At 29.2% G+C, this 15,861-nt stretch overlaps 2 protein-coding genes across 2 annotated transcripts; one reads left to right on the top strand and one right to left on the bottom strand.

Annotated features, from left to right (window-relative positions):
* Positions 1 to 699: 699 nt before the first annotated feature.
* Positions 700 to 7,017, bottom strand: LOC113374633 (peptidyl-prolyl cis-trans isomerase G-like). Its single transcript, XM_026614610.1, has 7 exons — positions 6,922 to 7,017; positions 6,775 to 6,842; positions 5,985 to 6,052; positions 5,227 to 5,294; positions 4,644 to 4,702; positions 2,220 to 3,099; positions 700 to 789 (listed from the first exon to the last, which is right to left on the bottom strand). The coding sequence occupies exons 6-7, from the start codon at positions 3,078 to 3,080 to the stop codon at positions 700 to 702; spliced, it is 951 nt and encodes a 316-aa protein (XP_026470395.1). The 5' UTR covers positions 3,081 to 3,099; positions 4,644 to 4,702; positions 5,227 to 5,294; positions 5,985 to 6,052; positions 6,775 to 6,842; positions 6,922 to 7,017.
* A 2,430-nt stretch (positions 7,018 to 9,447) lies between these two features.
* On the top strand, positions 9,448 to 15,583 carry LOC113377369 (protein Red). The gene is made up of 10 exons (XM_026617665.1): positions 9,448 to 9,566; positions 9,682 to 9,860; positions 11,498 to 11,765; positions 11,889 to 12,044; positions 12,109 to 12,212; positions 12,276 to 12,519; positions 14,599 to 14,800; positions 14,870 to 15,055; positions 15,157 to 15,332; positions 15,447 to 15,583. The coding sequence occupies exons 2-10, from the start codon at positions 9,700 to 9,702 to the stop codon at positions 15,519 to 15,521; spliced, it is 1,572 nt and encodes a 523-aa protein (XP_026473450.1). The 5' UTR covers positions 9,448 to 9,566; positions 9,682 to 9,699; the 3' UTR covers positions 15,522 to 15,583.
* The last annotated feature ends 278 nt before the right edge of the window (positions 15,584 to 15,861 follow it).

Genomic DNA, 15,861 nt, shown 5'->3' with positions numbered 1-15,861 from the left:
GGCGCTTACGCGCTTCGATATTTTGTCTCTATATAATTAAAGCAGTACGATTGCTTGGAAAAAAAAGTTCAGAATTTCCAAAATATTCAAAATACACTTTTCTTCAAAAAGTCTTTTTTTTTCAAAAAAGTAAATTTTTGTTAAAAATTTATAGTTTCCCAAAAATCTAATTTTTCAGAGTAATTTTTTTTCCAAAAATGTTAATCTTTTAAAAAAAAAATTTGGTACGGGAAGTTCCAGCGATTTGCCCCACTAGTTTCTGTCTCTTTTTACCTTAAATGAGTTATAATTAAATCTTCTGAGTTTTTTTTGCAGTATAAGCATTAATTTGCAAACATATTCAAATGCAAACATGTTTGCAGATTAGGCAGGGGCAATGGGGAGTAAATATGTTTGCAAATTACTGCTGTATTCTACAAAAAAAATCAATAGGACATTGAATGATACGGCCTTGAAGGGAATATTCAAAAGTTATTTAATGTGAAAAGAGTCAGGAATACAACTATTATTTGTAGTCCTGAGTAATAATTTGAAAATTTATATTTGCAAAAAATAACTAAGAATTATTTCACTTATTTACTTACGTTGCTAACAAAAATTTCGTTCTTAGTTTTGAAGAAGCTGCTAACAATTCATTCTTTGATTTCATGCAATTTCCAGGTTTATTATTTGAACTCAATTGCTTACTACGAGCATTAGTCACAAAGTCAGCATAAGAGAAATCAGTGTCCGACGTGGGGCAATATCACGATCGCATTTTTTATTACTTTCGACTGCACTGGAAACACTCTAAAAAATATAATAACTTAATGAGTAATTATATTTATATGATTTATCTATTTACAGAAAATAATTTTAGTAAAAATAACGTTTACGTTTTTATTTTCTGGCGCGAATGCACACCATTTGTTGTTAAGACTTTTGGCAGAAGACTAAAAATAAATGAGTAGTTATAGATAAAAATAAATGGGTAGGGCGAGGCACAAAAGTCCAATTTGACTTTGAGCAATTATATTGTAAAAACCAAAACAATTATATCACAACAAATAACACATATCAAACAAACAACGATCTGACTATGTTCAGTAAAACTTCCAGCCAATTCATAATTGTAACCGCAGCTTTTTTTGCTGTTTTTCAAAAAATTGCTTCTGTCTTTTTTATTCTATAGGCTGGTTAAAAAAACGGTCAGAAGGCACCAAGTCCAATTTATAATTTTTTCACGAAATAATAGCTACATTATTCAACTAACGCATAATATACATTTCATCGGTTCATTTTTAGAGATAACACAAAATATCATCAGCAAAGTTGAAATAGATATTTATTTATTTTATCTCTTGTAAAATTGCTTTTTTATCCTAATTTACTACTTCTTATTGTTTACTTCATACCATTGCCAGGGTAAAAGTTCAGTTGATCCTTGAAAAAATGTTGAATCTAACTTAAAATTACCAATACATCTTATAAAACAATGAAAAAACGTATACTTAAAAATTATATTAAAGTCGCGTTAACTAAACAACTGAAGAAAATACTTTTGCTATGGATTTCAAACATTATCGTTTATATCCCGATAGCAACATCGTAAAAATCAATATGATGGCTGGTTATACAACTTTTTCCTTCTACTTTCAAATATTGTTAAAAAATTATTTACTTTACTTGTTTTTATGATCTAAGTTCTAGAATAAAAGCATTTAAAACCGTATACTTAAAAATTATATTCAGGTATGGTAATCTAAATAAAAGATCTCAAAGCCATAAACAACTACCAACGAAAAAAATACTTTTGTTGTGAAAATAAATACCTTTCTGTTTATTTCCTAATAGCGACAGAATTAAAGAGAAGGCTGGTTATCTTTGGCCTTGTACTTTAAATTCGTGTCGTTTGAAAATTATATACTTGGAAAAAAATGTAACAAGGAATTTACAATGAAACATGCATGATAGTGGATCTTTTTATCTACCGACCTTTAAGCCTCGATCTACTCCACCAGTTTACAAAGCCAATAATAATAAAAGTATATAAATGTAAAAATTTTTTTTTGCTTGTTATTGATGGTTCCTAAAAAGGGAAGCAACTCTTATCCCCAAAATATTGAATTAGAAAAATAATTAAATAAGAAAAAAAATTGAAAAGGGGTGAGTTTTAGCTAAGTAGTTTAAATATTTGGTTTTGGTAATAGCAGTTTTAGAACAGTTTTGATGTTACTTACATGTTCTAACGCCTCTGGTGCCTGATTACCAGTTTTTGGTGTGTCATATTCGTATTCGATGACTGTTGTCTCAACACTAACACTGCTAGATAATCTGCAAGTGTTTTTGATGATAGATTTTTTTCTTTTATGGGAGCTTGAATTTTTAGAAACTGTCTCGCGCTCTTCTTCATCAGGAATTTCGAAGTTGTTCTCGTTGTAGGATACAGATCTTTTACGTTTTTTAGTTCGTTCTGATTTTCTAGTATCTGTTCTAGCTCTTGGATGTGAGTCAGAGTCGCTCGAAGTAGAGTCAGATTCATCGTTGTTTGAATCTGATTCAAAGTTCTCAGTTTCTGGTGCTTGGTTCGGTTTAACATTTCCTGCAATTGTAACGTCTACGATAACTTTGCTTCTTCCCACCCTATACTTCTTGCGATCATGTCTTACTACAAATTTCTCTTTTTTTGAAGAAGTGTTTGGCTCTTTGCTTGAAGTTAAACATTTAGAAGTTGTTTTATTTTCCTGCTTCTGATCAGCCTCTGATTTAGTTTGGAAATTTTCGAAAAAAACATTGATCTTATTCGCGAAGTCCTTGTTTCGCTCGTCACTCATATAGTCCCATATTCGACGGGCTACTGCAACTTTCTCGGCTATTGTTTGCTCCATTTTCTCCTTAGCGGACCCTTTTAACTTTTCATTTACAGATTGATTCATTTCCTCGTGATCTGAAGCTTTAATTTTCTCATCTTCTGACTGTGATGACTTTGAATCAGATGAATTTGGAAGAGAACGTTTTGGTTCTCTTGCGTGATCATCATCGTTGGATCCGTCAGAACTTACTGGTCTATTAGTATGATCATCCTTTTTAGTGCCACTCATTTTGCTTCTTTCGATAAAACTTATTTGAATATGTAAAAGAGAATGTTATGTGTTACAAAATATTGATATATAAAATCTATAATGTGTTTATAAACTACACCTTGTAGAACTGACTAAAATTGAAAAACGTCTTGCTCTTCTCAAATTTAATGTTCAAATTCTAAAAATATTAGTAAATATTAACAATTATATATAATAAAATAAAACGCAATAGCATAGATTCTAAATAATTGTAACATTAATTAATTGTTAATTAATTATTAAGGTCTGTCTGTTGAAAAAATATAAAATGGTGATAATAATAACTAATTTTATAAGTTTAATTCAGAATCGAATTTAGTATTATTGCTTGAATTAGATAGTTTTTATTGAACCTCTGTCAGTTTTATTGATTTTATTGTATTTGTAGTAATAGACAAAAGTGCAATAAAATTTGATAAATCGTAATGTTTAGAATCTATATACTTAAATATAAAAAAAATCTGTCATTATGCATGTATGCGATAAAACCCAAAACTATAATTTATCACTTATAGTTTATTATTTATGCTTATTTATCTATGGTTTATCATTATAGTGATTGGATTTCAATAAAATTGTGTAACCCATGTTAATATGGTCCAATTTAAAAGATAAAATGGTTTTTATCTTAGTTATTAATCTCAACTAAATATTTATTATTGCAATTTCTGTTCTAGACATGATCTATAATAATACATAAAAAACTGATAAGTAAAGTATTAATCAATAAAAAAAAGATTTAGATATTTAGATAAAATTTTTGTTTTTACTATAAACAATGCGATATTTTTTAATATTCCAAACGCAAAAAAAACTTCACTTCACACATTGTCAATCTGCTTATTGTTAACTTTAATTAATGTGCATTTTATTCAAATATCAATGATAATCAGTATAAAAAATTATTCTAAAATAGTCTTTTATTTTAAACTTTGTTGAATTATTATATTTCCAACACTGATCATAACCCTAAAATATTTTAGTATGTTAGCTAAGATTAAAACCATAAAATCTACGATTCATTTATCGACTGTATAAAATAAATTATTTCAATTAACATGTCAACGGTAATCAGTAAAAAAACGTTAACCCAAAATAGCCACTTACCACTTATTGTAGGCCTATAATATTTTACTATGTTAGTTTAGACCATGAAATATATCGTTATACTAAATTTCATCAACATTGTCCAAAAAAATTCATAATAAATTAATTATAATTAATTAATAATGAATTAATAATAATAATTATTAATATTAATTTAATCAGCACGATTCCAAATGATCTCTTTTTAGCGGTAACGTTTTTTTGCTGTGATTCTAAAGAAACGACTTAGCCGATCGTCTGTCTGGCAAAACTAATCAACGCTGGTCTACAACAGGTTGCATCCAAAGGCTTTTAAATTTTTGTAATAAATGTAGCAGCTTTGGGAAAACTCGAAATGACAACAAGGCAATACAGTTGTAGATCCATTGTAAAAATCATTCGATTAATATTGAAAATCATGCTTTTGTTAATAACCTACTTGTTTTCTATATTCACCTTATAAACGTTCAGTTTAACCTAGCAGAAGTGATGGCAGCCAACTCGTTCCTGCACCTCTAAACACAATAATTAAAAATAAATAATTAAGAAGATCATCAATATAACTTGTACTCACCATGTATAAAATACAGTAATAAAAAGAAGCGGTATTTATTGCTATTATTTCTCAAATAATTCATCAATAGGAAGAACTTAAAGACACAGCACATAGCAATAATGAATCAGATCGAGAACATGAATGAAGTTGATCAAATATGGCGGCAAAAGCTAGTCTATATCCAATTAGTTATTAAATATACAAGTAAGTAATATACATTTATCCAAGTTTAGATCGTTTACTGATTGTACCTATAGGTACAAATGAGAAAGATAAATATTCTAAGAGCTGATCTTTCGACAATCGGTTAAGAAGAAATGCAAAATCAATCAGCAAAATCATCAAAGTCAAATAAAATAATACAGTGGTAAATTATAATTTTATTATTAATTTAGAATCATAATTCTAAACATTACTCGAATAATATTAAGAATCTAACTTTTGTTAAATCTATCAACGACTCTATGTATATTTCTTACTTACATTATTTGAACGTATATCTGATGGCGGCTAAGAACACACGAAATGGCGTCGTAATCGTCTCTGGACCTCTAAACACAAAATTTGCACAATAAGTAACGAAATAAAAATAAATAATTAAAGTAAATCATTAATATAACTTGTACTCACAATATATAAAAGTAACACAAATAAAAACACGGTATATTTATTACTTTACTCTATACGACCTATCGACTCAAAGAACTTATAACGAAGATTAATACAAAAACATTAACTATAATAAGTATATGTTTATTATAAAGTTTACTTTATTTTATTAATATTCGAAGTAGATCATTACAATATATAAGTTACAGAAATAAAAAGAAACGATATTTATTGCATTTATGTCTCAAATGATGTGTCAATATAAAGAACTTAAGGACACCGCACAATAAATCTGGTTGAGAACACAAATGAAGATTAAATTTGGCGGGAAAACCTAGTTCTTGTTCTATTTAAGTATTTTATTGAAGTAAGTATTATACATTTATCCCAGTGTAGATATCAATGGTAATCAGTATACTGATTATACCTATAGGTACAAATGAGAAAGATAAATATTCTAAGAGCTGATCTTTCGACAAATTGTTAAGAAAAAATACAAAATTACTCAGCAAAATCATCAACGTCAAATAAAATAATACAGTGATAAATTAATTCCAAACATTACTCGGATAATATTAAGAATCTAGCTGTTGCTGAATCTATCAACTACTCTATATATATTTCTTACTTACATTTTCTGAACGTATGTCTGATGGCGGTTTAGAACACACGGAAAGGCGCCGTAATCGTCTCTGGACCACTAAACACAAGTTGCACAATCACTAACAAAAAAATAATAAATAATTAAAGTAAATCGTTAATATTACTTGTACTCACAAAATATAAAAGTAACACAAATAAAAACACGGTATATTTATTACTTTACTCTATACGACCTATCGACTCAAAGAACTCAGAACGAAGACCGAGGAAGATACACAACGCCAATAGCAATTCGGCAGCATAAAATCTCGACCAATCACGAATGAGCTTAATAAAAGTAACATGGATAAAAAATATCGATAATTTCAACGATTAATATATTAACATCAATTATAATAAGTATATGTTCATTATAAAGTTGTTTACTTGATTTTAATAATATTCGAAGTAGATCATCACAATATATAAGTTACAGAAATAAAAACAAAGGATGAGAACACAAATGAAGTTTATCAAATATGGCGGGAAAACTTAGTTTTTGTTCTATTCAAGTATTTTATTGAAGTAAGTATTAACACATACATATCCCAGTTTGGATATCAATGGTAATCAGTATACTGATTGTACCTATAGGAATAAATGAGAAGGACAAATATTCTGAGAGCTGATCTTTCGACAATTAGTTAAGAAAAAATACAAAATTACTCAGCAAAATCATCAACGTCAAATGAAATAATACAGTGGTAAATTAATTCCAAACATTACTCGGATAATATTAAGAATCTAGCTACTACTACTCTATATATATTTCTTACTTACATTTTCTGAACGTATGTCTGATGGCGGTTTAGAACACACGGAAAGGCGCCGTAATTGTCTCTGAACCACTAAACACAAAAATTGCACAATTACTAACGAAATAAAAATAAATAATTAAAGTAAATCATTCATATAACATGTACTCACAATATATAAAAGTAACACAAATAAAAACACGGGATATTTATTATTTCACTCTATACGACTTATCGACTCAAAGGATTAAACCTAACGAAGGCAGACACAGAACACAGAACACTACTTGCATTTCGGCAGCATTGAATCAGGACCAATCACGAATAAGCCATAGATACATAAACATAATGGAATGAGCTTATTGAAAGTAAACTAGATAAAAAACATGGATAATTTAAACGATTAATATGAAAGCATTAATTATAAGTATATGATTATTACAAAGTTGTTTTCTTCATTTTAATAATATTCCACATGCAAATAATCTTTAATATTTGTAATTGTATTTATTAACCCTCCGTCGGTCGGATATTTTTTCACCTTCGAACGGTCAGAAAGGTCTGGCTGGACCACCATTCATTTTACATGCATTTTTATGGGATAAATGAGTTTTTGGTGTCTTATATATTAACGATTATTAGTAGTTAACACTTTGCCGTCCGCACGTTTTGTAAAAATTTATTCGCTTGGCGCCGGTAGTGCTAATTCGTTATCACTTTGCTTGTCCCCGACCATTCTGAATATTATCGAAAAATTACAAATTTTTAGTTCTTACTAATGTTGAGGGGTGTAATTTTTTGTTATCTAAATTAAAACACCAACAGGATGGAAAGATTTCTGCCACTGGCCAAAGGAAGATACTGTGCTCATGACACCACTGTGGTGTCGCCGGCTGTTAAGCGCTAGTTCGCGCTCGACACCACTGTGGTGTCGCCGGACGGCATAGTGTTAATATTTATAGTTTTGATTTTTTCTTTTTCTTACCGTCTTTTGCATGTGTTGAGCTTGCTTATAATAAAAATATTACATATTATATTATATAAAAAAATCAAGAAATATAAAACAATCGTTGCTTTTTTTGTTAATTTTTCTGTTTTATATCAATGAAAAACAATATTTATTCTTTTTCGATGAATGTGAAATTCAAATGAAAACGAAATGAGGTGCGTCGCCTTTGAAATGAGCAGTAAAACTCAAAATGAAAATATAATTTCAATACAGGTTTGCCAAAAAAAATTTCGAACGCAGTACGGGTAGAAAAATAGTTGATAATGTGTGCATTACTCATCCGATTTTCAGTGTTTGCGATTACCAATAAGTTTGGTAGGTTTTCAAGAAACTCTCGTCATGAAAATACTAACATTTATGTTACAACACATAGCAAGGAATATATACAACGCAGTTTCAATAGAAAATACCATGAAAAAAGACAAAATACTGGTATAAAAAGCGTATATTTCATACAAAATGTATGGGTGGTCTAGACAGACCTTTCCGACTATTCGAAGTATACAAAAGTTAATCTTCTATATATATAAAAATAAGTCGGGTTTTCCTTCCTGACGAAATAACTCCAGAACGCACGAACCGATTTCGACAATTTTGCATTCGTTGGAAAGGTCTCGGGCTCCGCAAGGCTTGTAGCTAAGAAAATTAGTGGCATGGCATCGTGCCCTAATGCAAATTGCTGAAACTTCACGCACCGTAATTAAAAATTCGAGTAATGACATTAGTGAGAATTATCAGAATTATGCTTGGTTGATGTACACGCACTGAATTCCAATATTCAATCAAAAATTGCTGGCGATTTGGTGACATACCAATGATTCCGACTGGTCTTCCGTTTGACTTCAAAGGATTGCAATTTCCAGTTCGCTTTGCGTTCGCAATAACAAGTCGCAAAGCCAATCGCTTAGTGTTTGCGGGATAAATTTCAAATAGATTATTTAGAAAATCATTGTTTTTCACATGGGCAGTTATACGTTGCCTGTTCACGAGTTGGAAAACTATCCGCTTTGTTTGTGTTAACGTCAGACCCAAAAAAACAAAAAATGTGGTTTACCAAAGAGCACTTCAATGAAACGGATAATTTGCGGATTCACTTTCATTTACTTAGAGAAGTTCAACTAAAAAACTAATAGAATAGAACTAAATTCATTACTGTTGTATAATAAAATCAAATTTTTTTTTTTCAAATATAAAACAAACAAAAAATTTCTGCATCTTTCTCACGAAATCATCTGATGGCGAAACGGAGTTCGTCGGGTTTGCTAGTATCCTTATAATTATCCTTCTGTACATTTTTTCGTCCTGATTTTTTCATTGATCGACAGCTAATGAAATTTTAGGAAAAGTCAAGAAATTTCAAGTCGATAGGATTACTAAAAGTATTTTTTTTTAATTGAAGTCGAAAAAAGTCTGGCCAGACCACGCCGACCGACGGAGGGTTAAAGTTAATTTATGAAAATTTTATTTATAACGAACTTCATTCTAATCCTTCTTCTGCAAATGCATTTTTTTGCAAATGTGGACATCAACGATAATCAGCAGTTAATCTTTTGACGATTAAATATTAAATTAAATATAAAATAATTATTATTAACTGACTAGTTTTAATATATTTACTTTAATATATTTGATATTTTATTTAAAATATAAAAATTTAGATATTTTGAATACAGAGTTCAGTTCAGCTAACCAACTAATGCCTCCATCTTGCGGCAACATCTATACTTAAATATAAACGTCAAAACATTAGAAGTAAAGACTACATTAAGCTAGAAATATATATTACTTATTTATTACTAAAGACAAATGTAAGTTCACTTTATTATTTATATACAAAACTGTCAAAATATTATTCATGTTTCAATTATTTTGTAAATCTTAGAAGATATATAAACATATTATTTATGCGTGATAAAATTACAGGTTAATTAATTTATAATAATGCCTCACGAAGAACATGGTCATAATACATCCGGGGGCATGGAGGAGCCCCCAGGATCTCAAAGGCTTACCAATGATGATTTTAGAAGATTGCTCATGACACCAAGAGCCTCACATACTCCCCAAGTTGGATCTGCAAGGGAAACGCCTTCGGTTGCAAAGTAAGTTGGGAATTATAATTTGTGTCCTTGTAGGACCCTATTAAATGAATATTTGTTATCTGATTAAAATTATGTGAAGGTAACTTAAATACTGGTACCGTACATTACCTTTCTCGATGTACTGATCTATGCAGATAATACATTTTTAATTCTCACTCCATGTTATGCTTTTAGTTTCAAATAACCTTATATTAAACAATAGTAAACAATATTAATTTTCTTTTATACTACAAATAGGGTATTTCGTAATATTTTTCATTACACCTTAAATTTCTGTGTATATGTATACAAATAAATTTCAAAAAGCTTCTTTGTCAATAGCTTAAAATCAAAAGTAAGCAAAGAAAGTACATCACAATTATTTACTCACATTTTTAGCCGCACATTTCAATTTTGCGGCTTTTCATCTTTACCGACATCAGTTTTTCGAATACAGAAAAAAGCAACTAGAATGTTATCTTCTTTATCTTGTACTGCATCTTGTAGACCTTCTTTACATGAGTACAAAATCTTGATGATTTCTTGGATTTCAAACTGATTTGCCCAAAGCTGTATAATAAAGCAATTATAACTTGTCCAATTTGAATTCAAATCTAATGTTCGGTTTACAACACCAGACTGTTTTCAATAGTATTTGAAAATAAGACATTCTACAAGTTATTTAATGGCCTGAGGTAATGCTATGATTAATTACAGCTTGCTTATGAATGAATAAATAATACTTTTAAGAATCTGGATGTTAACAGTATTCAAACAGATTGAAGTATTTTATGATATAAACTGAAAGTAAATAATCGAAATATTAAATGTAATGTTCAACATCATGTTCTTCATAATAAAGTCTATTCAATGTCCAGTCCATCCTAATTTCTATTGCAAAGTGCATTATAGCTAGTACAAGATTATATATTGTATTTAAATATGTTTCTATCTCCTTGTATTTGTTGTAACAATATTATATTAAAAAGAATAATTTCAATGGAAAAGAGCAAACAAAGATAAAACAATGTATTAAAAATACAAAAATAAAGTAATGAAAAATAATAAATTAGTGAAGTTAACATAAATCTAAATATTGAAAAGGAATTAAACAAAAACAACAAAAATCCACAATCAAAAACTAGAAACTTTTGAAATATTTTATATTATAAGTATTGTGTATTAAAGGAATAAAAAGAGATTCTGCAAAGCAAATTCAGCTCACCATTTTTCTCTATTTGTAAAATAATAGGATTCTTAGTATTAAAATTATGATTTAAACTAATAATATAATTCGCAAAATAGTCTTGAATATTTGAATTTTTTGAAATACAGATATGTTGATTGTTTCTCTTGCAAACATACTGTGAACTTTCACCAATATATCAATAATTGCAATTGTTACAATTTACTTCGTGAACAACATCAGGAAGGTAAATGAAAGTATTGTCAAAATTTCACAACTAATAAAAAACCTTTGATTAAAAGCATCTTTTTTGAATTGTTCAAATAGGTCTATACACATAAAACTCAGTCTTAGATCATACTATGGATTTAGTGTTAGCTAACACCTGCATTACATTTGCCAGATCAAATGATTTGTTCATATCATTTTATATTATATTTTTTATATTCTACTACTTTCTTTCTACATCTAGTTCTATGGGCCCACCTACTACAAGGGAGGATCGCAGTGAAGCAAGACGTAAGAAAAAGAGTTTTTATGCAGCCTTGAAGAAACAAGAGGATTCTAAATTGGCTGAGCTGGCAGAAAAATATCGTGATAGAGCCAGAGAAAGAAGAGATGGTGCAAATCCTGATTACCAAAGTAATGAACCTTCTGGAACATCAAGTGCATACAGAGCAGTTGCTCCTGATATTAAATCTGGATTGGATGCTGCTGAGAGAAGGCGGCAGATGATTCAAGTAAATATTTGTATTTAATATAATATTAACTTTAAGGAGTCCATATTGTTTTTCTTGTACTTAATCTTAACTTACAAATAAATTTAAAATGATCATGCCTATTGATAATTTTTGTTTTACCAGGAATCAAAATTCTTGGGTGGTGACATGGAACATACCCATTTGGTCAAAGGTTTAGATTATGCGCTTCTGCAGAAAGTACGTAGTGAGATTCAACACAAAGAAGTTGAACAAGAAGCTGAAATGGAAAGATTAGCAACACAAGCATTGGAAACTGCGGTATTTATAATGAACTACAAACTTGTAAATTTAATCCATTTTCTTAAAGTTCATTACTTAATAGGAAAATGCTAAAGAAAAAAGTGCATCAAGCAAAGATCCTGAAGAAGAAATGCAATTTAAAACTAAATTAGGCCGTAATATTGTTCAAACATTAGCTAATTTCAAGTAATTCAAAATTAATGCTGTATTTGCCTCACATAAAGATATTATACAAACCAAATTTTCTAGGAATACTACAATAGAACGTAATGAACTATTCACACCAGGACGAATGGCGTATGTCATTGATTTAGAGGATGAAATGAATGATACTGATATTCCTACGACTCTAATTAGGAGCAAAGCAGATGTTCCTTTGAGTGATGGAGATATTACAACCACCCTGAGCACAAATGATATTGTTATAAATAAATTGGCACAGATCTTATCATATCTTAGACAAGGACCTAGGTCTAAGAAAAGTAAAAAGAAGGTATACTATTACAGGGGAAGAATAACTATAATAGGAAAAGAAAACTTTTTCTCATTAAATAATAATGATTATAATAATCATACAGCAATATTTTGTTTCACTATAATTTCATAGTCATCAGAATATTTCATTGTCCATGAGAAGGTCTCTCCTTCCTTGATATTTTAAGCTCTTTTATATCAAATCAGATAATAATTTTTTCTTCAATCTTCTTACCAGTACTTCTTGACTATGCTCTTGCATGTATAGATTACCTGATCTATGATCAAGATGTCTATTACTTTTTTTTTTTTTTTGAAGATTTCATTAATGGTTCTAACAATTACATCCTTATTCTTGTAATTTGACCAGCAAGACATGTTGCATTTACAACACATCTGAGCATTTCTGATGGCACTCTTGGGATTATTTTGATGTTTGACTTGCTAGCACATAGTTCTATCATATTTACCCAAATGGGGATAATCATTGTTTTATATATTATTTTGTTTTCATTACAACATATTTGAACTTCTTTCAAGTAGCTATTACAACTGTTTGAATTTGTTAGCAACCTGTTTGCCAAACTAAAACTTTCCGTCTTTATATGCATACTCCAATTCAATCTTCTGTGTTCTGTGTTCTGTGTGCTGAGAAATATTTTGTACATTTGTTGCTGTGACTGATGCATTTTTATGAATCTCTATTGCCAGGAAATGTTTCAATAGATATGTTATTAGTCTCAATATTATTAAATTATATAAAGCACATAGGTGTCCCAAGAACACGCCCTTGTGGAACTCCAATCTTGGGAGTATTCTAGTCTATAGGTGTGATTTTTATGCGTTTTTTTGCATAGCTGTAAAAAAAGGGCAAAGAATATTTCTTCTAATATTTATTTTACAAGTTATTTATTAATGTTCTAAAAATACAAAAAAAAAATAATCAAAAATTGAAAATAGTCAAAAAGTTTTAATTCTAGAAAGCGTGGATGTGGTGAGTCTCAAAAAATTGGCACCTTGTCATACCCATATATATATGAATTATAGGCAAGTTAAACAAACATTTTATCACAAAATAGCGACTGGAGAAGAAACCAGATAAGTTTTATTGCGGTCCAACAGCTATATCTCCGAAAATAATTTTAATTTCAAAAAATCCGCTTGTATACATATTCTTGAATAGTTAAACTTTGATAATATTAAAAAAATTCAATTTCTTCAAACTTCCAGACTAGAATACCCCCATAAGTCTGTTAGGTGCTAATAAATATTGCTGATCAATATTCTTCATTCTTTAAATGCCTTCTGGATGCTATTCACTATTCTATAGCATTGCTGTATTATTGAATGTTGGGCAGTAAATCCAAGTAGATGATCAAGCATTATTTTTATATACTCTTTAATGTTAACCAGTAGTAGTTTTTCCAACAATTTTGAAAGAATTGGTAATAACCTGATTGGACTATATATATTGGATATAGCAATTGATTATTTCTGATATTTTAAAGCATTCAGGTCAATATCTCCTGCATCTGGAGAACAATTGCTTTAGTCAACTATTTTTTCTATATCCTACTTTTTATATTATCTATACCTGCATTTTTTTTTTGTTATTGATAAGTTTAATATACTCCAACTTCTTTTTGGTATTGCATTTTTTATATTTTTAGTATCAACATGATTAATTTTGAGAGATTTGAGAGATTTAATTTCTTACCACATTATCAGTAACAAACCTTTCAGTTTGTTAAATAATTTGCAAATATGTTTGCCTTTTCCTTATCACTTCTGGTTGATTTAATTGGCATGGGGAATCCAGCCCACATTGAAATATTATTAATTGATAATGTTAATCAATTGGTTTCCATATAAATGTATTGTACCTATTTAGATTAAGAATATAATCTGCCACACTGTTGTTTTGGATTACTCACAATAGAATTTTACAGTCGCATCATTTGAATTATGTGGCCTTTGCATTTTTTTAATGACATCAATTTTATTAATACATTTTCTGATTTCAAAATATATTAACATATGTACAAATTTATCATCAGTAAATAAGAATTTTTATCACTTACATTTATTTGTTTTCCAGGATAAAGGTCGAATTTATGATAATCCAAATGATGTTAAACTAAAAAATCCTTTCAAAGATTCTATATATGGTGACATTGGTGATTATGTTCCGCAAAGGCAAAGGAATGATAAAAAATATGGACAATCTGATTCTAACAAATTGCACAAAGGCGGTTCATACTTTGATAAATCGAAAGATAAACATCGAGATGAAGAACCTGGTTTGTTAATTGTTAATTCTTGTTTAAAATTAGTTGTTGAATAAATCTCTAACACTTAATTCTGTGTAGTGGTTTCAAATAAACCTCAACAAGCTGCAACAACAGTGAATCCAGTATTAACCAGATTAGCTCGAGAACCTGAAGGCTATGCAGAATGTTATCCTGGTCTACAAGAAATGGACGATGCTATTGATGATTCTGATGATGAAGTAGATTATACTAAAATGGATTTGGGCAACAAGAAAGGACCTGTCGGTAAGTAGAATAATCTTTTATTGTTCCTACATATCTCCCAGATTGATCCTTTTTTAAAATAGTACTGTTAAATTCATTATTGCTTTCATTTTTTACATTAGGTCGCTGGGACTTTGACACACCAGAAGAATATTCTCAATATATGTCTACCAAAGAAGCTTTGCCTAAAGCTGCATTCCAATATGGTTTGAAAACAGCCGAAGGCAGAAGAACTAGAAAACATGCTCGGGAGAAGAATGAAAGGGCTGAACTGGATAGAGAATGGCAAAAGATTCAGGTAAATGAAATATATAATAAATAAATATTATATTGTGCTTTTTATTTCACCTGATGGATGTAACTTTGTTTTGGTTCTATTGGTAATATTAATTTTCTTTTTTTTTTTTCACAGAATATTATACAAAAACGAAGAAATCCTGGACAGAAAAGCATGGATGAACCAAACTTCAAAATGCCGAAATTTTGAAACCTCATGTTTATTTTTCTTTTTTGCCTAATGTATAAGAGTGAAACATTAGTTATGAAAAGATGTGAATTGTAAGATAAATTATATTCAGTTATGTGATTTTTTATTGAACTAACAATAGTTTTTTCAGAATTTGTCAGTTTATCATAATTAAAATAAATAAATATGAACTATTAAGTTCAAATTTAGTACAAAACTGTAAATAACGGATCAGTTACAAACTGTAATTAAGTTTAAAATACAAATATACCTGAATTTAATTGAAGAATGATCCAGAGACTGGGAAATAAAACTAAATTAAGACAAACTGCAGCATATTACATTAACTCTGGGACAGAAT

Source organism: Ctenocephalides felis, unplaced genomic scaffold, assembly GCF_003426905.1.
Source record: "Ctenocephalides felis isolate EL2017-DRISC unplaced genomic scaffold, ASM342690v1 CF-g0.4_SCAFFOLD_01886, whole genome shotgun sequence".
Lineage (NCBI taxonomy): Eukaryota > Metazoa > Arthropoda > Insecta > Siphonaptera > Pulicidae > Ctenocephalides > Ctenocephalides felis.
The sequence above is the reverse complement of the archived record's forward strand: the minus strand, read 5'-3'. Positions and strand labels throughout refer to the sequence as shown.

Bases quoted from the DNA above. Each gene is read 5' to 3' on its own strand.
- LOC113374633 (XM_026614610.1), bottom strand. From the start codon at position 3,080: ATGAGTGGCACTAAAAAGGATGATCATACTAATAGACCAGTAAGTTCT. The intron at 790-2,219 runs GTAAGTAACATC...TATATTTTTTAG, and splicing joins CACCAGAGGCGTTAGAACAT to AGTGTTTCCAGTGCAGTCGA.
- LOC113377369 (XM_026617665.1), top strand. From the start codon at position 9,700: ATGCCTCACGAAGAACATGGTCATAATACATCCGGGGGCATGGAGGAG. The intron at 14,801-14,869 runs GTTTGTTAATTG...AATTCTGTGTAG, and splicing joins ACATCGAGATGAAGAACCTG to TGGTTTCAAATAAACCTCAA. The intron at 15,333-15,446 runs GTAAATGAAATA...TTTTTTTCACAG, and splicing joins GAGAATGGCAAAAGATTCAG to AATATTATACAAAAACGAAG.